This window comes from Psittacula echo, assembly GCF_963264785.1.
Source record: "Psittacula echo genome assembly, chromosome: 2".
NCBI classification, from domain to species: domain Eukaryota; kingdom Metazoa; phylum Chordata; class Aves; order Psittaciformes; family Psittacidae; genus Psittacula; species Psittacula echo.
In genome coordinates, this window is record NC_137737.1 from 28,728,362 (window position 1) to 28,752,444 (window position 24,083).

General features: G+C 36.7%; 1 protein-coding gene across 1 annotated transcript in view; it reads right to left on the reverse strand.

The window, feature by feature from the left end:
* Positions 1–24,083, reverse strand: part of AHR (aryl hydrocarbon receptor) — a gene marked incomplete at both ends in the record, with an annotated part of 55,479 nt that overhangs the window by 16,476 nt on the left and 14,920 nt on the right. Inside the window, one exon of the mRNA XM_080610426.1 lies at positions 2,630–2,745. Coding sequence (XP_080466552.1) covers positions 2,630–2,745 — 116 coding nt within the window. The remainder of the gene's footprint in view (positions 1–2,629; positions 2,746–24,083) is intronic.

The window sequence follows — 24,083 nt, forward strand, 5'->3', positions numbered from 1 at the left end:
ACAAATGGGAGCCATGTTACAACCCCACTCCCCAAATCTGTTCTATTCATAGTGCAGACGGGCCTAAGTGGACAGGAAATCAAGCCATCAAGAGCTCCTATACAGTCCAAGAAAACATTTTATAGCTTACTTAAAATAGAAAGCCTCTGCACAAGTGGACTGTTGCAAGTAAACAATGTTTTTGAAGAGATTTCCCCCTTCATGAAGAAACAGACTAAGCGGCTCCTCACTCAAAGTCACGCAAAGGGCATTTATCTGAACTCCAAATCAATATGGTTCAGGGCAGTTGTGATAGCAAACAGTACATTTGTGACTTGGCAGCTCATCTGAAAGGTGCTGATTTACTTCCATGGATTTCAGTCAAGATTTAACAAAAGGCTGTCTCGAGGGACAGGATTAAGTATATTGTGCCACTTAATTTCCTCAGCTGCATTCAAAGTAAAATTTGGCCAGCATACTCAAAACACATTTTTCTGAAACTCTTTATTATGCAAAATTACTGTAACAGAAAATGCAAAATAAGTGAGTGAAGGATATCCTATCTTATTGTAATAACATAACATATTTTTTATTATAAACCAGCATAATTTTTTTCACAAACATTAACTACCATAGCCCCACACTGTGGTAACCACTATTGCTTTTCCGTATTTTTTCTTTTCCATATTTTGCATATTTTCCATATTTTGCATAGATACAGTTTTACTATTTCTTGTTCTTTTGCTAAGACAGTCTAATTAAGTCAAGTTAATATCTGATTAAATGACTGGTCTTTAAATGATGTGAACCACTCCTATTTAACGTGTAGATGTTTCTTAATCTATTCTCATAAATAATTGTGAGCTCAAAAACTCCTTATGGAAGTTTAGTTAAATTTACATGAATAAGGTATGAGCTAAGACAAAAAAAATAAATTAATAATAATCTGAAATTAAATAGTGTAGCCAACCCAAGAAATCTTGAGTAGTTACATAGAAGCTTTGGTTTTGATCAAGTTTCCTGTAATTCCCAAGGAGCAGAATGCTGCAACAGCAGGTGCTTGTGTCCTCTGCTGACCTAATCTGCAGGGTTTTTCACCTCAAATTGTTGATATAAAAAGTCTGCAAGCTGTACAGTATCTAATTCTGACCCATATGTTAAAATCAGTTATTCTGCTCTGTTTCATGTAAGCTATGTTCAGCTCCTGCACCTGGAATTCAAACACATTTTACAGTGGCTCTGGTATGCAGTTCATCTTAGAGCAGGATTGTTAACGCTGTAATCAGACGCATTCTGTAAACCAAAAATTCTGTAAAATGCAACTTGTCCACACATATAATGCAACAAATTACTGAAGTTCCTTAAAGCATGCAGATATACCAATAAATGGGAGATACATTCCGATGCTTTGCAAAATGCAGTTCTAAAATAATTATCTTAAAAGGCATAATGAAATTTCTCAGTGATTTTATTATTCTGGAGCACTGGAAATAATACTTGTGCTGCTGTAAAAATAGTGTCAATATTCCTAATATAAAGGCTATTACAAAACTTTAATACTCTCACTCAGAAGTCATAAAAACCTAGATTTCACATCAAATAGAAACCTCAAATACAAATAACATACTGTACCTTTTTAGATCATTTGTGTTTAAAAGAAAGCTGTTCACCTGCAGTAAGTCCATAACAGTTCCTTGTCATATTCTATTAAGGTTTGAAAATTACATACATGTCCTAGTTTTTTAGTTGGTCAGGAAACAACTTTCAAGTAGCATTAGTTTACAGTAAATGTTTTGTAGGATTCTTAGAACCTGTTTTAATTTCTACCCTTTAAACAGTTACATTAATTTTGTTCCAGGCAAGCCACTGGCTCCAACTGACCTAATGTTTGCCACTTTTGATGGATGCATCTGTGTGAAGCCCGTGTACAAGACTGATTATGAACATATTTCAAATGGAGCTGGTCAAAGTAAAATCTATTTTATGAAACTAATTAGAACATTGAAATACTTACATTAGCCATTTATTGAGTTTAATCTGGATGTAGTATTATATTGTTATATTTCATATGCTTTGACACTGTACACCATTAAAGCAGACTGTCAGATTATATGATTTAAAAAAACCCTACCTATGTTTCATTAACATTTTCCAGTTCATATTACTAGAAGTTATGGAAAGTATTTTAAAATTTGTCCTTAACTGGTGTTACAAACTATGAGTTCTTTCAAACCACTGAGAAAGCAAGATATTTCAGCAAGCTCAAAGTCTCTTAGAGATTTCTTTTTGGACAATTAGTGATCTAATTTACAGCAGATGACTAACCTATCTGACCTTTATGAAAACTGTTTCTTTATATTTTTGTTAACAACAGATGCAAAGACATAGGAAAAAGAGTCTAAGAAATGACTCAGAGTTTAGAGGCAAATGTAGTCTTAACACCCTCTCTTCAAAGTCATTATTACCACCCAAGAAAGTGCAAGAGCTGTGTAATATTAACCTTTAGGTGCATGAAATGAGGAAAATTAGGAAAGAATTTGACAATAATAAAACTTTCTCAATCTCATCAGTGAGTAACTGGCACATTAAATAAAATACATATTTTATTTTTATGTAAATCTGTGTGTAATACATCCACTGCAAAACATACCTGCAGCAAGAGTTCTCCTTCCAGGATCTGCATTCCTTCTCCCTGTTTTGCTGCTCTGCAGTTTTCCTGAATGCCATTTATCTCTGGTCTGGTAGAGTTAGAAGACTTTAATGCAACTAGAACAAAGAAAGAAAAAAGTTGAGTGATCTTTGAACAGCTCACTAGAAATTGAGGTGATGATGAGCTATTTTGTGTAAGGAAAAACTGCATTTTAAAAATGCTTACAAAGTCAACCTAATAAAAGATTTTTGTTTCAGTGTCAGACATTTTCCTCACTGTTAGAGATAACCCCAAATTTCCTGTTAATAAAGGAGTTTTGTTATCATACAACAACCTCCTATGATTGATGGCTTGGCTTCGCGAATGAAGATTTGGGAAGGGCATTACCCACACTCACTACAAGCACGATGACTAAGGGCAAGTGGAATAGGCAAAACTGATTGGAGAAGAGCTGCATAGGCAATCAGGAAGATTCTGCACGAGACTGTCATCTCCTAGATCAAGCTCGAGCAACCAAAGGCCTGAACCGCCCGCAGGCATGGTTGGACCTGCAGCTTCCAGTGCACCTTGTCACCTGCCTTTTCGACCCTCGCCTGTCGCTACAGGGCTTTGCAAGTGTGAGTAAACCCTTCCAGCCTGCGCAAGGGATTTTTTAGGTGAGGCGCAGCGTGCGCAGAACTGGCCCCACCCTTTACACCTGAAGTTTATCTGCCACGGCCTAGATAGCTAGGACTGTGACAGCAAAATCCTCCTATAACCTGGTAACAACTCAACTATGGTATGACAACATGGTACGGCATGAGGTATACCTCAGCTATAAGCCTGCTCTAGACCTAAAGCTCCCTTCAGAGACAGGAATGAAAGAAACAGGAACCCTAAATGCATACTACATACTAAAGAAAACAGCGAAATCTATTTAAAACAAAAAGGCTGACTTCTTTCTGCCATAGCTAGATTTTAAACTGTTTAAACAATTAAGCAAAGTTTCTAACTTCAGATAAAATACTGTAACCATGGATCATTTTTCAGGTTACGAATACACTCAGTTGAAAGAAAAAAAAATAAATTACTCAATGAATAAGGGATGAAGAATCAGACCAAATTGCTACAAAGCACCTGACATACTACCTCCCATCTCTTAATGTGTCTTCTAATAAACAGGATGCTGTTAAGTAAAACTAGATATTCAAAGATTGTCCCTAACTTGGAATTTACCTGGTTTCCACATAGTTTGTAAAAGAAAAAATATAAGCCTCCAAATCTGAAATTAGTCTGAGTGGGTCTGTGGCTCCTAAGCAGCTTAGTTATTTGAGTGACTGTACCTTTACCCATAAAGCTAAACATCACCACTCCCCCCAAAATTTCTAAGCTGCAAAGCAAGTGGAATTTATAAAGGCAGCAGCACTTCTGTAAAATAATCAATGGTTTATATCAAGCAATGAGATATTCACCCTAAATTCCCAATGATTTTTCAACCTGTGGAAAACCTTCATTTTCAGCTGCTCAGAACTCTAGTCAAGAACCCTGAAGAGCTCCTGTTCGCTTACTTTTTAACTAAGGTAAATGATAATTACACTATGTACATTAACTGAAAGATAAATTATTCCTTTCAGGCTTTTTTCAAGCTGTCACTGAAGCTAACAACTTTCAAGCCAGACAGTTTTCATTAAGATATCCCTCAAAGGCACCGCAGAAGAAAAAGATATTCTAAAAAGACCTTAACTGATTAATCAGTCAGGAATTTATCCGAAGGTTTGCTTTGAAATTAAAATGTTAATACACTTCTTCCTACCATATAGTCAAAAAGTCCTGCAATGGGCCACACAGAATTGCAATTGCAAATTCATTTGCAATTCAAGTGAGTGGAAGATGTAGCAATATTTTTTTCTATGCATTAATTTAGAAGGATATCTAGAACATTCACTAAGTCCCCTTGAAGTCCATCCCCCCCCGCCCTGTGTGATTAAACTTCTTTATTAATATACTTCAAGCAAACACTATCAAAAAAAATGATAGTATGATTTTAGGTTGACATATATACTATGAGAGTAACAAGCAGAAACAACACAGGTCCCTGACACTGAGCAACCCCAGATACCTGGATGAAAACTTTCAATGTGTGGTTTGATATAGTCAAATTGAAGGCTGCCAGATCCCAACAAGTGGCCTTGGGACAAGATAATGGGAGGGTTATCTTGGAAAGCAGTAATTCTGAAAAGACTTAGTCACAACACACAATGCTGTGGCCTCAGAAATATTAGATAGAGATACAGTAATAGATGATAAGAAGAATTAAAGCTAAAAAGCATGACTCATCCAAAGGTAATATTACAGTGAACATCACCTAGTTTAAAATCAGCTATGTATTCCGATACTTCTCATAGTCTACATTATTTAGTCAGACAAAGTAATTCCAGCAGTTCATTGCTTTATAATCTTTGGATCCTGAATTAAGTACAACTCACTTTGGCCTGTCCCCTCTTAATGTTCAGCCACAGGAAATTAAAACATGAATGCTCCCACAGAGTAAACAGAAAAAAAAATCTGCTTGCATACTCTAAAACACATGAAAACCAAAGAATTTACCTCTCAGAATATCCCACTAGCAACTTTAGAGCAACAAAATTAAAGAAAAGTTGTTTACACCTGTTAAAAATCTGCTACACAATTTCAGCAAGAGGGCTAGACTGTAAGCAGTAGCTTTCCAAGTAGGTTAATGACTCACACTTAATTTTATGTCCAGCAACAAGTATCATTTCCATTGCTCAGACTTTCCTGGTTTGAAGTAAAAGCTAAATCCCAAAGACAACAGAACTATACAGTGACCTTTAATAGGTTTTTCTAGACACAGAACAACATTATAGTTTCTGGTACATTTGTTTTACAGTTGTGAAATGTTTTAGCACTCAAAATAGCAAATGTAAAAGATAGTCAGTTTTACATTGTATCTAAAAAGACAAATCAGATAATGGTAACATCAGTGTTTATCAGCTTCTTATCTCTAGTTCTGTTATATTCAGGTGATGAGAGATTTGTACAGAGATGCAGTGTATTTTAAGAGACTAACAGTATTGTCTGGGGGAAAAAAAAGTCTGACATACAACTATTTCAGGTCTGGAACAGAATTCCAGAATCTAAGCAATTGAGTTCTACCTACTGCCAAATGCCATCTTTCATTTCATTTCATTCACTGACATACTTGAAAGGGCATTTTTTGTATTAATTGTTGCAAAGTTAATAAAGTATCTGGAGACACAGAGAATTCAGAATAAGGCATACATCAGCATCTATCCAGCCGACTTTCTGATGAGCATTTATACAGAACCTTACTTTAACACACAAATACTTAAGTTGTCAACTTCACTATCACTTCAAGAAAATATTATTGGCAGTTAAACTTCTTAAAGTAATACAGAGACATTCAGAAACCGCTCCAGTACCCCTTCCCATGAAAGAAGTGACACACCTACATTGCTTGTAAAAATATTCAAAAGGAGTATCAGTAAAAATGAAATCTAATAAAAATGCCTTTATTATTAATAAAAATGCATGTGAATACTGTATCATGCAACAGTCAGTTGTCTGGCCCATAGAACAAGAGATTAAGATCCCTAGCAGAGTATTACCAGGACACTGGCAATACTCAAATCAGCCAAACCAAGTTCTATTATACTGTTTTCCTCAAATCTAGACACTATTTAATCTGAAGAAAAGTGCATCTTTGCAAAGCATCAGAAAGAACAAAATAAAAAAGAAATGTATTTTTTTCTGTGTTGAGTGAATAAAGAATTTTTTCTGACATAAATGAAGGAAATAAACCACATTTGCTGGTATTCAGCTGAGGAGTCTGGAGAGATTATTCTCCACTGAAACCCAATCATTCCCACACCAAATGCTTCTTATCATTATGAAAGGACTGAGGAAATGTATGATTAAACAGACTTTCCATCTCAATATTCACCTAAACCAGTCACGTGTTAAGAGTGCTGAATACAAACTGATTCAGTGATTGCTGTCTGAAAAGCTTCTCTGAAATCATACAAGATACTCTGCAATTAGAACCTTTTCTCTTTCCTACCTCTTCTTTCCCAAAGAAAAAGCATAGCAAAAAGTTTTTGAGGACCCAAGGTAGTCGACCCAAGAGAGTTGTAGAGAAACGGATATCAAGATATAAAATTTTAACTGGGCCTTTTAAAATCATATTCAGATGCAACAAATTACTTAAAAGAGGCTGGAGATGATTTTTACTTTTAGGTGAATGATCTGTTAAAGCCTAAAACTGTATTGAAGTAACACTTGCCTAATATCACAAGCATATTGTTAGCACATCGGTCATGCAGTCCTGGAATTTAATCTTAAAGAGCTTCCCAGAACTGCTTTCTATCAAATTTTGGCACAGTTCCCACAATTCAGCCAAACAGGTCAAAGTTTGCACTCAGAGCCAATGTAGACTGTTTCATAACCTTTTCAGCAGAATCATGAATTCAACTAGTCTGTTCTAGATTACTGTAAAAAAAAACAGTTCTGATGAGGGGGGTGGTCTTACTCACTTCAGCAGCAAATGCTAACCTTCAACATGATCACCAGCCAAAACTAGACAAGGAAAGCACTACTGAGAAAACTGAGTTTGATATAAAGCTCTTGCCTAAACCATTAATATACACTAAACTGTTTATACTGGCAAAGGATCCATTCGAAGTAAGAGAGAAAACTTACATATATCCATGTACCTAGATGCAACCTTAGCTACCCTCCATTACTTAAGATAATATGAAAAATTCGGCACCTGTTACCACCCAGGCTGTAAAGGGAAAAATGTTTATGAAAGTTATTAACATAGAGCAAAAAATGCAATTAACGATTTTTTTGGAAAGATAAAACATGCATTGATTGCATGTTTTGTAAATAGTTACACTTCTACTAGATAGCATAAACTGTACATTTCATTAATAATATACAAAGGATTGCTCGGTACTTAGAGATACAAGAGAAATTAAATTCAATTCTGAATTATTATAACTGTAATGTTTTAGTTATGTTACACAAAGGAGTGAGATTGACTTCTGTGTAGGTTGCACGCACACGGAAAACATTGCATATGGAGAAAAAATGCATACTTAAGTTTTGCATTTCCTTTCCCTTCATTTATGAATTACAAATAATGTTCAAGATAGCTTTATATTGTATATTTATATCCTACTAAAAGCTGAGCAAGTATTTACACTAAAGTATTAGAAAAAGCAATGTAGGTAGACATATCCTGGTTTTAATTTTGACAAGTTTTTAATACTGAAAAGTTCCATATTTCCATTTTCTAATCGCACTATCTTGTCTTCCAAATATTCTACCAACTATTAACAATTACATTGAGAAGTTGTGACATGCATCAATCTTTTTTTTCTTACATGTCTGAAATAACTCAAAGGCAGTCTTCCTTGTAAGCTGTAATACAACTTACAATACAGCTTGTAAATTACAGTAAACTGTGAATGGATGGAGGCACAACAACATGTATTTTCCATTACTAACAAAAAACCAAAACATAAACACATTATTTTAAAAACAACTCACTATTCTGATATAGTCTGAAGCACTATATGCAGAAAACAATTTACAAAACTAGTCATGGAAGTCAAATAACTGAATTTTGTAAACATAAGCAAAATAAGGGTGAAATTGTACATTTGGGATACCTTTTTTCTCTTAAGCATGTGGATGACAATGTGCCAAATTATGACAATTCTGAAATTGCTTTCAAATAATATATTTTACTTTTAAAGCAGAAAAATACCATTTTACATTTAAAGCAGAAAAACACATGCATGAGCTGCCTATGTTTTGATATTTCCAGAACAAAAGCAGAACAGAGGTTAAAAAAATTAGTAAAAAGCAACGTTCAAACTCAGAGAACACAGTGCTTTAATTCATGTGCATATTTTCAGCTAATGCGGAGACATAAACATATCTATATATTTAGGAAAGCAGTTGAAAGAACCTGAGCACCACGGGAGACTGGTAGTGATTCTTTGAGGTCTTGATTTGACCTCAAAGAAATTATTCAAGGTTCAAGAAAGAGAAAACACCATGAAGCAGCTATCACAAGAGGATAAAGCATACCACCATGAATACTTGCAGCAAAATATTAGTAGGTTATGGCTGGTGAAGAAGAAAAAAAAAAAGAAAAAAAAAAGAAAAACAAAAAAAAAAAAAGAGACTGAGGGGGAAAGGGGGAATAACACTTTTACCAGAGTACGTTTTAAAATGAGAGATTGGGCAGGAGGAATTAAAAACGGAAAAGAGAACAAGGGTAAAAAATGTAAGTAGTCAGGTTCTGGCAATTTCCTGGGCTTTTGAGAGTCAATAATTTAGCTGCTGTACAGACACTAATCATCCTCTGATGTGTACAAATCTCTAGAAATCAAGAATTTCCAGGCATCAGTTCCTTTGCAATGCAGATTTTGTGCATTTCCAGACATCCAGTACTTTCTTCTTTAACCCAAATTCTATCTAAGTAAAAGGCAACCTCATGCTTCTATACAAACATAGCAGAGAGAGCACAAGTCCACCCAGGTGTGAGGATTTTCAAGTATACAAGATTTCCTTAATATAGGAAGAAATGTAGGATTTGCCCCAAAATGCTTAGGCTAAAAAGAAAACAGAATAATGAAATTTTCATCTCTAGAAGTGGATGATTCTGGTTAAAACTGCTTTAATACAAAAGATTTCTATAGAAACTATTAGGAACCTTTCAGGTTTGCCACAAATGCAACTACAATAAAGCAAGCCATGTGTGTTTGCTACACCAAAGATATAAATCAAGATAAAGAACTTCTCATATTAAGGTTCTATTGAGAAACTTACTTGAACATGTGGATGAAAACAGATGACCAGTGGAGGAAAACAGACTCACAAACCAAAATTAAACCAGTAAATATTTTGTCAGCATCTGACTGAAATTACTCAAGGTACAGCTCCAGAACTTCCCCAAGGACGACTGTACGTACTTACACTTCAGACATGCTTTCATTCATATTTTATACTCAACAATAGAAAAGCACATAAGTGGTACACCTTACTTGAACTGCTGATGAAGTCTAAACTGTTCTCTTCAATCAACATAAAACAAATATAGACGAGAAATAAAAACAGTACACAACATTTTTCTTAATGCTAAGTGCCACAGCTTTTCCAATGTATGATATTTTGGATTCACCGAAGAAAACCCATCTAGTATTAAAATGACCTTAGCCTTACCCCACATTTTCCATTTATCTGTGATCAAATGCTATTCTTAAAGAATTTAGCACAAAAGCTATTTTTGGCATAAGGAAGTCTGTTGCTTGCCCTTTCAAAACTGACATGCCTCTGAGTGCAGACTAGTGCTACTTGGTTTCCAGGTCTATGGCAAGGATATATTTCCAATGTTCAGAGTTATAAATCATAAGAGGGACAAAAACTTGGCAGGAGTATCACCTTTTTTCTACCTAAACTTCAATCAAATCTCGCTGGCCAAGACTCAAAGGGAGTCACGAATTTCCCAGAAATCACATTTCTAGATCATAAGACTATTTATGAGACACTAAATGAGTTTACTGTTATACTGGGGGGGACAGAATCTAATTTTTCTGCTCGTAAAATTAACTGATGTTAACAAAAAAATGCAGGAAAAATCCCTTTCAAATAGTTTTGGAGCCCTTCTGGACACCTATGTTGATAAACCACTTTATTAATATCTTAATTCCCCTTTAGTCTGGTGTTGATATGTTATGCTTGAACACAGTGTGCATTTGAATATGTATATTCTATAGAAGATAACTTTAATTCAGATTTGTCAATTTTGTCATTTAAATAATTATTAAATGGCATATCTATAGGAAAAAATAACACAAAACCACAACTTTAAAATGTCTTAAAAGTTACACAAGGTGAAACGAAAAATTCAGCTACTTTGCCAGTTTACAGCATGTAAACTCGTGCATTTACTGAACCACAATTTCAATCGTAGAACTACTTTATAATAAAACTAGAAGATGTATTTTATTAGTTTGTTGTACTGATAAGGCATTGCTCTGCTAAGTGTGTTACTACATAGGCAAATATTAAACAGGAAGAAGAAAACTTCATGAACCCCTTCTTTCTAGCACCTGCAATATGGGACAGCCTCTGTGAAAAAGCTCCCGCTCTCCCTGGTATGATTTTTATACAGCAGAAATCCTCTTACAAGAAAGGAACCTTAACCTTGTTCTCCTATAGAAAGCTGAACAGGTAACAGCAGGTAACCAGGACAAGGAATTAGGTCTTACCTAATGAGTTTATTTGTGACGAGCTAAATGTATGGCAATTTCCTAAGCCAGAATTTGGACAACACACTGGGTTTCCATTGTTATTTTTGGAGAAAAATCACTAACTTCATGGTTAAATATCCTAAAAGAATGAGGTTTTAACTGCAACAGTCTCCAAAATTGACAAGTGTCTTTCCCCACAGCTTCAGTCATGGCGGCACTTTAAGACAGCAGAACTACATATCCAAAAAATGAGAAAGACTTTTTACTGTTAATAAGCTGTCCAAAAATCAAGACAAATACCTAAACAGTATTCATGAAGCATCACCACTTAACTGATCCTTTGATACACATTGTCGTGGTTTAAGCCCAACCGGCAACCCAGAACCACACAGCTGCTCACTCACTGTCCCCCTTCGTCCCCCACTCCAGGACGGATGGGGAGGAGAACCAAAAGAATGTAACTCCCATGGGTTGAGATAAGAACAGTCCAGTAACTAAAGTATAACACAAAACCACTACTGCTACCACCAATAATAATAATGATGATAGGCAAACAACAAAGGAAGAGAATACAAACGCTCACTACCCGCCAACTGATACCCAGCCTGACCCGAGCAGCGATCTAGCCCTTCCAGGTAACTGCCCCTAGTGTATATACTGGGCATGACGTGCTGTGGTATGGAATACCTCTTTGGTTAGTTTGGGTCAGGTTTCCTGTCTCTACTTCCTCCCAGCTTCCCCTCCTCCCTGATACAGCATGAGACTCAGAAAGCCTTTGGTCATAGTAAACATTACTGAGCAACAACTATAAACATCAGTGTTATCAGCGCTGTTCCCAGGCCGAAAGTCAAAAACACAGCACTGCGCCAGCTACTAAGAAAGAGAAAACTTCTACTGCTTAACCCAGGACACACATAAACAAAGCAAGCTCCTGCCTTAGAAAACTGCCCTGGAGGACAATCGCACAAAACCTAAAGATGAGCAATAGCATCTTGGACGTCTCAAGTTTTTGGTTTCTTGCTGCAGTGAGATGCCTTAGAAGAACTAACTGACCTGTGTGGACTTACTGAGTTTTTCCTGATTGGGAAGGGGAGAGATTGGGGGATTTTGAAGCTTTTGGGTTTTTTTTTGTTTTTCTTCTGTTTGTATTGGGGACGGGGGTGTGTGGTGGGTGGGTGTGTGTGTTTGCTTTCAAACTACTTAGAAATACAACCTACTCTGAGAATCTGACAGCACAAGGGACCTTTCTAGAGTTGTGACACTACTTTTCCATGGAGCTGATATGGTATCCATGATGTGTTGCTGAAGTATCTTTTATCTCTGGAGCTGACAATTCTATGCCACACTTTAAAAGGGATTTCCATCTGTTTTCACATAACTTTTTCCACAGTTTTCCAGAAAATACGAGATTTTGCCAGATGTGCAGAAAGAACAGCCCATTTCACTGACTCTTCATTTCACACACATTCCCTTCTTGTTTGGGAATTCCATGTATTTTTATTTCTAAAGAAGCTTTGACATTTGAAAGGGCGAAGGGAGTATGTAAGTAAGTGCCACTTCCTCTTGAAATGTTTTTGAAGCACATTCAACCTTCACTGCAGCTGAAATGCCAGTAAAAAGCTAAGCTGGAAGGTGCAATATCTCAAATGAGACAAAGCAACATTTTTAGTTGGTAACTGCTGTAACATCAAAGAAAATAGCAAGCTAAAACTTAAGAATACTTAGCCCCTCCTGTTTGGTTTTTTTTTTTCTGAAATCCTAGTAAGACATTTTGTTACTAGGCACCTTCAACTCTTCAGTGCAAAATTTTATCTCATCCAACTTATTCCTTTGCCCTCCTGTGATAATGCTGCCCATTAACTTCAACAGCTCTTCTCTCTTCTCAGTGTTACCCTACTTGGTATATCCATAGAATGCAATCATAACCCCTAGCCTTTATTTTGCCACACTAAACTGGACAAACTCTGTCTCATCTGTGATACACACTTTCTGGGCCTTCTCTGCACATGTTCTAATGATACTTGTAATACCCTAACTTGACTCTACAAACTAAGATCTTCCAAAGAATCTCCATTGTTTTAAACCGATCTGATAAATTGAGTAACTATGTGTTATGAGAAAGCACTATCCAATTCTATTTCCAAGACTCCTTCAGAAGACTTCACCAAAATTTTCAGAAGGAATAAACAAAAGACAAGTAGTCCAACTTAATGAACAGTCCTCCCCATCACTATATTTAAGTTCCACCAGAAAAGCCAATACAAAAAACAACTGCCACTGTATGAAAATACTTGTCATCGATATTTAGTAACTGGAGTTACCAAAGTAAAAAGCATTCTTAACATTCTAGAAGGTGGTTTGAACACCTGTTGTCTGGCTCCCAGACTTCTGAAAACAGTTACATAATAGGAAATACTGTTTTTACGTGGACAATTGCAAGAGAGATTGATATGGCTATATGCCAGAGTACTATACAACTCCAGAAGGATAGATCCGTAAAACAGCTTGGTACATAAAATTTGAGGTTCATTTACCCAATAAACTATTTAGAAACCTCACAATCTAAATATCATGTGTACTTCAGTTTCCTAAGTTTCAGCTGTAAGCCCCAACATGCATAGCTGCCATACCTCCATCTAGATGGGAAAGAATGGCTTGGTACCCACTTCACCCTGACCTCAAGCATGATTCAGAAACTAGGTGTTCTCCTGATTCTCCCCCATATGGCATAAATCCAAGTTCTTCTGACAGCTGGTAGCCACTGATTATTTTGTATGTCTAGAGAAAGTTATATAGCCCATTTTCACAGTACCAAGGTATACTGAATTCAGGTTTCATTCCCCCCTCTGCTTAGAGGTGGTTCCCAATTTTTCTTCCACTGCAGTCTTAAGTAAGTCTTAAAGCTGAGGGTACAAATAATACCTACTCTTCCTGTTGAGTTTTTTGTCTGTTGTTTGGTTGGGGTTTTTGGTTTGGTTTGGTTTGGTTTTTTTTTCATGACAGAAGCTTCCCAAGCCTGAAAGTTGTAATTAGAAAACTGATTCCTGGCCAAGGCACTAACCACAAAGGCCAAGATCAGACCTTGATCCAATCACTGCTGAATGAGCCATTCTACTCTTCCGTGGGATGGCTGCTTCATGTGAAATGCATAGCCTAGTCCAGAAAACCCAGTTCTGAAAGAACTTTCAATCAATTTAATTAAGCAAAATCATTTAATAGGGAGCATACTGAACTAATCCTGACAGCAGGTTTCTTAGGTCGCAAGTCCTTTTTATAGACAAAGCTACAACACTGGTAAGGATATCTGCTCACAGAGTGGACACTGCAATGGAGAATTGGCATTCACTGATTTTGGTCTCCACATAGAAAAGATAATCAGAAGTAAGCTTAGAGCTAAAATTTGATGGCAGCTTTATTTACAATGAATGTAATAATGTGCATACATTTGCTTGGGAACACCTGCATGATATTAAACTTGTTTTTACAGTTACATGGATTGTTCAGGTTCTTACCAAGATAAATGTACTTTGGTTTCTTTGCCTCAAAATTTCAGTTAGAATTTTGTACCATGCCTTTATCGGGTATATTCAGATTCATATTAAATACAAATGAATGCATATTTTAATGGTGCCATTTGTCTTTAAAAATAAAATATATATAAAAAAAAATTTCTGCCAATACAGCCAAAGATCAAATGAAATAAAATCTAAACAGGAGGTTTCATTTACTCTGCCACAAGAAATAATGTTCAAGGTGGCAAAGACAGATCTATTTGATAATTATGTATTTTCTGCTAAATTATTCCATATGCTTAGAGTATTTGGGATTTAGCCAGGAACAAAAGCAAAAGCACTTCTGGTAGTTGAGCAGTTCCTCCCCCAGATGTGTGTCAAGTTGTCTTTGCACAATTGACTCTGAGGTAAAAACTACATTCACCAGGAAAATAACTCGTCCAATTCCAGAAATATATGCACTTAGCTTAACAGTTTAAAACATGAAAGAAAATCGTGCAAAAATACTTGGAAATAATCTATTGGCAATTTCACTCAATTGGCTCCATCTGCTTTACTAGACCTTGTGAATTATTAAACAACATTTATAAATACATGCCCTTGACAACTGTCATTAATGACAAGATATGTTTATATAAAACAATCCAGCACAGTTGCAACTATTCATCTCTGTTTCATCTTTTAATAGAAACTAAGTTTTAGTCCCATATTTATAATCTGAGACATTTGGTTCAGTTCTAAAATTACTCAATCTAATTAAAGATTAGCTTTGATAAAACAGAAACTATTATTAGCTTTAATATGTTAGTGAAGGAAACACAGAGACAAGATGACACAAAGCTCTCCCCCATAAGGCCCTTGTGCAGGAGGATTCTGAACTCATGAAGACTGTTTTAATTAATGGTTGTAAACTACATCACATTCTGATCATAATGTTTTGGTTTTGTTTGGGGTTTTTTTTTGGTTTTTTTTTTTTGGTTTTTTTTCCCAAATATGATGTTCCTATGAAGTGTTTTGTAGAAATGAGTACCAATGGATTCTGGTAACCAGGATTCTGGATCCTGACCTTACAGTACAGAAGGAACAGAAAATGAGAATTTTTGGCAAAAATCTATATGCATCTCCCTTAGTGCTTTGCATGTCACCAATTCTGGGAAAAAAGTTGCCAATCCTGATTTAGGGAATTAATTTTACCTACATTTAATAAATATATCATCATAAGTTTATAAACAGAAACAGAAAAATGTTTTTATTTTCCAGAGATGAAAACTTCTAAGAAGAGTTTGATAGCACTTACAAACCAACAAATTTTGGACAGAGTTTATTAATTCTGCAGTTCAGTTTCAGATGTCTGCATTCCATATGAGTACAAAGTTGAATGATACTCATTCTTATAGCAAAACACAAATAATAAGAAACAAATGCAACAGTTCAAAGAATTAAACAGTTTTATTTGTGAAGGTAGGACAGCCATCAAAAAAACAACCTCTAGCGTGCTTTCCCACCTTGAAAGTGGACACTGCTCTTGGGTAGCTTTAGCAGCAGACGTATTTGCCTTTAAGCTATGATAGTTCACAGCACACAGTGCTCATGTAAAACAAAGCCCATAGCACTTCCTTAATACAGTGAGTAGACGGCCACTGCAACTCAACGTTCACAGCCACCCAGCTTCAGACATTGCTGCAGAGCTCAATTGCTAATGTGAGGCATTAACATTTACTGACTCAAACATACTCAAAACAAGCAGGCTGTGCAAAGCTGCTGGAAAAGTTGGTGACTTAAGTTATTTTACCAATTTAGGAAAAGTTAAATGATCATGTACCACAAAACTGGAGATAGTAGTTCAGTACACATATGTAATACGCAGGAAAAAAAAAAAAAAAAAGGAAATAAAAATGACCCTGCTAAAAGCGTAATTTCTGACTGGTTTCTCAGGTATGTTTAAACACAAAGTTCAAGTGCAAAAGGGAATTAAAGAGGCAAATTACTGGTGATGACTATACTGATCTGTAAACAGAGGAAGGTACCAACCTTTAGAAAGCAAAAATAGCAGGTCAGATAGACATGATCTTGTTTTGCACAAAGCATATCCAGAACCTCTGAGATGGATCTGATTTTGTTCAGTCTCATAAAAGACTGACAAAATTGTCAGGCATTCCTTCTTGAGGACAGCCTGACTTTCTAGGGCAGACAAAGTTATAGTATCTGGCAAATAATTTAGATAGAGTTCAGTAACGTATTTCTTAAGAAAGGAACTATGGGTGTTTAGTCTAGTTAGTACTGTAGTAATTCACAACTTTCTGCTTTTATGTAGCAAATGGCATTTCCATCCTTAGATCCCAGTGCCAAAAATATCTACTATTTCATTCCAAACATTTAGCAGTATTACACTGACTATGCAAACATAAATATATAACTGCCAGCTTTGCAGAATACATTGAAGTTACAAAATACTTGACATCCAACCTGTTCTTCCAGAAGGAACTTACTCTGCAAGCAAAACAGCAAAATCTTCTGCTATAAACAATTCAGCCTTCCTTCAAAACTAAAAATCAAATTTGAGTATCACAGCTGATTACAACTTTCAAAGTTGCATGGCATGAAAAGAATACAAAAATAAGCCTTTATAAAATTATTATTTCCACTGCTTAAATCCATTTATCGTATGCACGTGATTTCCTTACATAGAGCCTTTAAGTGGGGTGATAATTACTCTCATATTCAACATAAGCCTGTTATTACATTACATATTACAGAAAGGAGACAACAACATTTTCAGAGAAGTACGTGGAAAAGGTGATGCTGCAGCAATGTTATATTCAGACTTACTGTATCAGCTAGCAATTTACCAGGTTGAGACTCATTTTCAAGTTACCAAAAATGACAAAATTATCATTTAAGTGTAAATACATTAAGGCTATTATCAATGTCTTGAGCTATTATCAATGTCTTGAGGTGAAGAGGGTTCAGTTTGTGGCATATATATATAAAAATATAGTAAGTATCCCATAATATAGATATTTTCATTTCCTAGATTAACTTCTTTGACAAAAAGTAGCATTTAGTGACATGTTTTAGTGCTTTGCTTCCTACTTATTTTAATGATAAAAATCACAAACAAAACTATAAGTCTATTCCTTAGATCTCACAGATGCTGCCAGATGAGCTACACCCTCTGTTAAGCATTACATTTCTAATTAAGGGAGATTAAATCCTCATGTGTCATGGGGCTAACAGTGAAAGCAATAATCTTGACTGTATCTTCCAAGAGAACCTACCACACATCTATAGGTTGGAAGTATGCGTATGAGCATTTAATTGTAAGATTTGCATTTTAAAAGTCCCTCAAACACGGAGTTCAAATTCTTGATGCTAAGAAGGATCCTAATAGCACCTACTGGTGTCTTTCGTCAGAGAAGGTGAACAGAAAGGAAAGAATCTTGTAATGACATGTTCTCACTGCTGTATCTTGCTAATGCGGAAGGTGGGGGGGAAGGAGATAAGGCAATTCCGCCAAAAGTCTCTCGTACTTTCCATTTAATTTAATATGGCTCTAATTTGACATTTACTTTAATATGGCTGTGGGTATGGGTGTTGGCTAATGCAGCCAAGGAATCTTTAGAATACTTGAAAGATACCTCAAGTATGAAAATATTTATGTACAGTATAAATTGTCATGTTTTATTTTCATCCTGAAAGGAATGTGACTCACTTTACAAAAAAGAGCAACTGTAGGCTTAGGGGCCATTACCAAATCCAAAGGAAGACACGTTTTTTCCCATATGATTTCCCACAGGTAAGATCCCATTAAGTTTCAAGCAGCACACAACTTTGAATGGCACTAAAGATTTTGCAAAGCCTGTTTTCTCTGAGACAAGTTTAAAGCAGAATTGTTTTCTGAACAGTTATAACCATCCAGCAATGCATTATTTGACTCTATTCCCTTCCATCTCGTATCACCTTCCCTCCCTGTTTGTTTCCATTACGTTCCTTAATCAGACAAATCCTTTCCAAAAGATCATAAAGTAATTTACATATGGGACAAAATGAACATACCCCAAATCATATTTTATGAGCCGGCAGCTCAGATTCATTTGGTGAATGCTTGCACACACAGGCCCACTATCACAAATATTTTTTTTCTTTACAATCAAGGCCTTTCATTGTTTACGAAAGTTCACCTTTATTTGGCCTGTAGAGCAAAACAAGTTTTTGTTGCTTTTTTTTTTTTTTTTTTTTAAACCTATTCCAACTACTGCAAGCTATTTCAATTAAGCAAGCAGAAATCATGTCCGAGAAGGAAACTAGGTTGCACAACACGGTACTTAAAAGCGCAGGCAGTTAGCCACCTGTATTTTTTTTAACATTTTCCCAATCAGTGTTTTTCTTTTGTATCACTCATGAAAAAACGTTAAAACAGAAACACCATAGCTTAGCATGAACGGACTGCCTGGTAACCTTTTCTTCTGCTATGGTTTGAGAAAAGCAAATGCCTATTTTGCTCTTCAATTCTGAAGTGACTTAAATATTTAAGTGATGGTTTTAAAATGTTTTCAAAATATACAAATCTGACTAAATGTAACTGGAAAGCCTGTTGACTGTGTTATGCTACTTCAACTCAAATATACAAACCTCCTAACATCAGCAGTTTATCCTCAAAAACTTGCTAACAGGGATCATTTGACCTTTGAGGTGCTAGAAATATCATATGTAAAAAATTCCAAAACATTCTAGTGCTAGACCCGCTAAAATGGAAAACTAGCATGAGCATCAATGGTTTAATGCCCAAGCTCTGTATGTCTTCTCCTCCCACCCTGGCACATCTACAAACTGTTGGCTAAATCCCACTCCTGAAGTCACAGCTACTATTGCCTATAAAATCTACTGCTACGGAACAGTAGTAACACTAGTAACTACAGAAAAATTATGACCCAAAGTAATGAATTAGGACTTTTTTTTCCACACCTGTAAAATTAATTCCATTTTCAGTATCTTGCATAATATTCTCATTCTCCATGTGAGACATCAGAAGAGGGATAGCTTATGACGTTAGTTACAGGGCAGATGATGTTAATCAACCCTACTGGCTTATACAAAAATGTTCCTTGCATGCGTAGAGTAAAATGCTTTGATATGGAAGTTGAAAGGCAAGCAGCCATTTTTGAGAGCAAGAAGTAGGCAGGTTACAGGACTACGAAGTAGGATCAGGAATAAACTATTATGTTTTTGTCCTAAAGGGTCAATGGTATCTATATGCTGTCTAGGAATTTTTTAGCTTCTAATACATCAGCGGCAGTTCTCAACTTAAAGTAGAGCCTGAAGTTGAGAAAAAGCAATCAGAAAATCAGGACAGCAATTAGCATGCAGTGCTTTTACAGCTAGCCAGTTGTACCTAGTCACCTAATGCCAGAATTTCTGTTCAACTGTTTGTTGGGTTTTGGGGCTCTTTTGGAGTTTTCTTGTTTTCTTTTGGGTTTTGTTTTTGCTGTTTTTTTTTTAAAAAGGCAAAAAACCCCAAACATAGGGAATATAACTTCACTTTTGCTTTTATCATTTACTTTAAAACAGAAAAGTAAATCTCAGGAAATACGCAGTTGTTAAAATTTGCCAACTCTCACTTGGGCTTTGAAGCTTAACCAACCACATACCAAACCGTATACTGCTTGTGGTTTCAAGACAGAAGCAATGAACTCTTGTTCCATAACTATCACAGAGATGACAGTCACCTGCTGAATCACCAAAACCATATCCTGGCACACCCACATTTCTTCTGAGGTACTTCCCATTCAATTCCTGTCTGGGTACCTCTTCCTTGCTTCTACAGAAAAAAAAAGTCAGCAAGAGATGCATGCTTGGAAATTGCAACTTACCTTCAGATCTGTTAGTATGATACCGCTTTAGCCACAAAAAGGGGAGGGGAAAAAAAAAAAAAGCTTGCTAAATTTTGAGGTGAGGGATGAAAAGTCAGAAAAGAAAGAAGTTATTTACTTCCAAGTAGAATGAGATTTATGGGAAGTGGTGCAAGTTACACGAGTGGACAGTGAGGTGGACTGAGAACCGGCTGAATGGCAGAGCTCAGAAGGTTGTGATCAGTGGTGCAGAGTCTAGTTGGAGGCCTGTTCATCAATGACCTGGATGAAGGGACAGAGCGTGCCCTCAGCAAGTTTGCTTATGATACAGAACTGGGAGGAGTGGCTGAAACACCAGAAGGTTGTGCTGTCATTCAGTGGGACCCTGATAGGCTGGAAAATTGGGTGGAGAGAAACCTAATGAGGATCAACAAGGGCAAGTGTACGGTACTGCACTGGAGAGAAGCCGCCTCAGGTACCAGTACAGGTTAGGCGTTGACCTGCTAGAAAGCCGCTCTGTAGAAAAGGACCTTGGAGCCCTGATGGACAAATTAACTATATGTGCCCTTGTGGCCGAGAAGACCAATGGTATCCTGGGCTGCATTAGGAGGAGTGTGGCCAGCAGGTCAAGGGAGGCTATCCTTCCCATCTACTCTGCCCTCGTGAGACCACAATGGAGTACTGTGTCCAGTTCTGGGCATCCCAGTTCAATAAAGGAAAGGAGAGGGTCCAGTGGAACGCTACAAAGATAGTAAGGGGACTGGTGCATCTCTCTTTTGATGAAGGACAGAAAGTTCTAGGCCTTTTTAGCATGGAGAAGAGACAACCAAGAATGGATCCTATCAGTTCATGCAAATATCTTAAGGATGGGTGCCAAGAAGATGGCCCAGACTGTTTTCAGTGGTACCGAGTGATAGGCTAAGGGACAACAAGCACAAACTGAAACACAAGGAGTTCCATCTGAATGTGAGGAAAAACTTTACTTTGAGGGTGACAAAGCACTGGAACAACCTGCCCAGAGAAGCTGTGGAGTTTTCTTCTACAGAGATACTCAAAACCTGCCTGGACGTGATCCTATGCAACCTGTTCTAGCTGAACATGCATTAACAAGGGGAGCTGGACTAGATGTTCTCCAGAGATCCCTTCCATGTATGAAATAGGACAGTTTAAGTATTCTCCTAGTGAAATGCAATATTGAGTTTTGCCACTATTACATTAAAATGGTATGGAGGTAGGTTTGGAAGGTTTCTTTACAAGACCATTCAAGTCTAACCCTTGCTATTTAATGATATTAATGAATAAGCACTTTCTAACAGAAATCTCTCTTCTTTAAATTGAGAAAAAAACCCATACACTTCACCAAACAGATGAAGTTGGGTTTTTATGCCAAATCAAAAAACTTTTCAGCAATTTAACAGAAGAGTTTCTGCAATGACTGAAGTATGGCAAGGGAGTCAAGCATGCTTTTGGAGGTTTGCTTCCTTTCCAGCCCAAGACTGTATGATCTCTACTTGGGATATGGGACTTATTCCCAGCTTATTTCACTGTCAAGGCCCATAGATGCATCCTGTTAAAGCCGCATGCATGTCCTCAGTCTGAAAGATTAGTCCTTCCTTGTTCCTTTCAGAAACCTCTAGTCACTCCCTGCATTTAACAGGTTGCCTCTGAGGTCAACACAGTGAGACCTCAATTGTACTACACAAAGGAGAAGACAAATGGGTTGCTTGGGGCAGAACTGGAGAGATACTCTGGAAAGACCCTAAAGCACCAGCTTGGTGATACATAACAATGAGAGTCAACACTGAAGACCTTGTTAAAGTCAAGGGAAACAATATCAGCTGCTCTCCCATCGTCCACAAAAGCAGGCATTCTTCATAAAAGGCAGTCAGGTTTGTCAGGCCTGATTAGCCCATAGTCTACACATGAATAAGATTAGTACTCTCACAGGGTAACAGCTGAGGAAGGACTTCTTCACTTAATGAAGGGTAGCCATTTCAGAGTTGTACATCTAAGTCAGAAGAAATGCTGAGGAATTCAGGATAGCTGATGCTCCTAACACTGAAGGTAAGCAATTGCAAGCATTCCAGCAGTGGACCCGCAGTCAGCAAATATAGCTTGAGAGAAGCAGAAGAAAGGGGGACAGAAAGACACAGGCTGATCCATTCCTATAAAACCTCTTACAGCCAAGGGGCTCAAACCTTTCCTGCAGGGGAGTATAAACTCCGTGTTCTACATTCAAATGCTGATAAAGCGCATGAAAAGGAGGACCAACTTTTTTTTCCTTCCACATCACTAGGAATAACTCATTAGTGTTTATGCCACCTGATTAGCATACTGACCAGGAATTCATATTTGCATTGCTGTCCTTCTGAAGGATCAGCTACAAACCACAAAACTATGTATTAGGCTCCACCTGTCTACAGTTCCCCATTAAATAGGTCAAGAAAGCATATTAACAAAAGCCTTCAGTATCAGTGTGCTGCATGACATCAGATACATTTCAACATCCTTTAATGTGACTGAACCAACAGCCTGGTCTCTGGTAAGAAACTATATATAGCACCATGCAAAGCATGATGGTATCAAAGCAAAATTAAGAGCAGTTGTAAGGACAAGGAAAGACTGGGATCATTTTTTCTAGGCACATCTCTTATTGTCTGATAGAAGTACACCAAACAACAAATGGTACAAACAAGGAGGAGACTGGGAGCTACCCTTATCTTTTCCTCCAAACATGCAAAATATATATGTGGCATGATTAAAAAAAATGAAAAAATAAATCAATAAGGAAAGGCATCCTTCAGTTTGTTTCTCTGACTTAGACACCAAAAGGCAAAAATAAATTCACTGAAACTGAATACTTTGGTACAAAAAGCTAGCTACTCATGCTAGCTCACAGAATTGTACCGCTGAAGATGTGACAATGCAGTCTGATGGGGGAATTAGTATTTGACCACCCAGTTCATGGACTTGCTATAGTAAATTTCTACTTTATGCAATCAGTTAGAATGTGTCATCAGGGGGCAAGCATGTATGCCTTTCAGCTTATTAGATATTATATGATGCCATGCATAAAGTGTGCAGTATTGAGCAATTCAAAAGGCACATGGGCTGAATTTCAAGAGGCAATTATTCAGTGGAAAAAAAAATGAGCATCTCTGTATTCAATTAAAAAACAGTTTAGCATGCATCACTGAGGGCAACTAATTCCTATTTGTATGTCGCCTTTAATGTTTGCAGCTGGCAAACAGTAAACCTCTACTTTCTTAAGGCAGTTTCAGATAACTCTATTCTAGTTCTTCAGTTTACTTCATTTAAGTTTCTAGAATACCTATAGTAAGTTTTACCATGAACAGAATACCTTGCTAAAACATACAAATCGGACAGGCTGTTGTGCATTGAGCTGCAGAACTCCCAGGAGGCTTTTTCCAGGAACATTTATCAGTACATAATCTGAAACTCTGAAAAGCACTTTTGAAACTGGTTATTTCTTTTATCTTTTTCAGATTCTCTTTAAAAAGACATTATAAATTAATTGATTACAACAACCGAGCTCTAGTAACTACAAAGAGGTTCTAGTTATCTAGCTAGATTTCCAAAATGATCCACAAAGCACTTATTCTTTAAGTAGTTGGTGCTCTATCAAAGCATGTATGAAACTGTTCTAACAGAGCTAATATTTTTGTTTACTTGGGAAAAACAAACAGTTATAACTGAACAGAACTGTAAACATCTACAGAGCTCAATCATACAAGCAACTTTTATTTCATTATCAGAACACAGATAAAGTTGAACAGGAAAAGCTAGG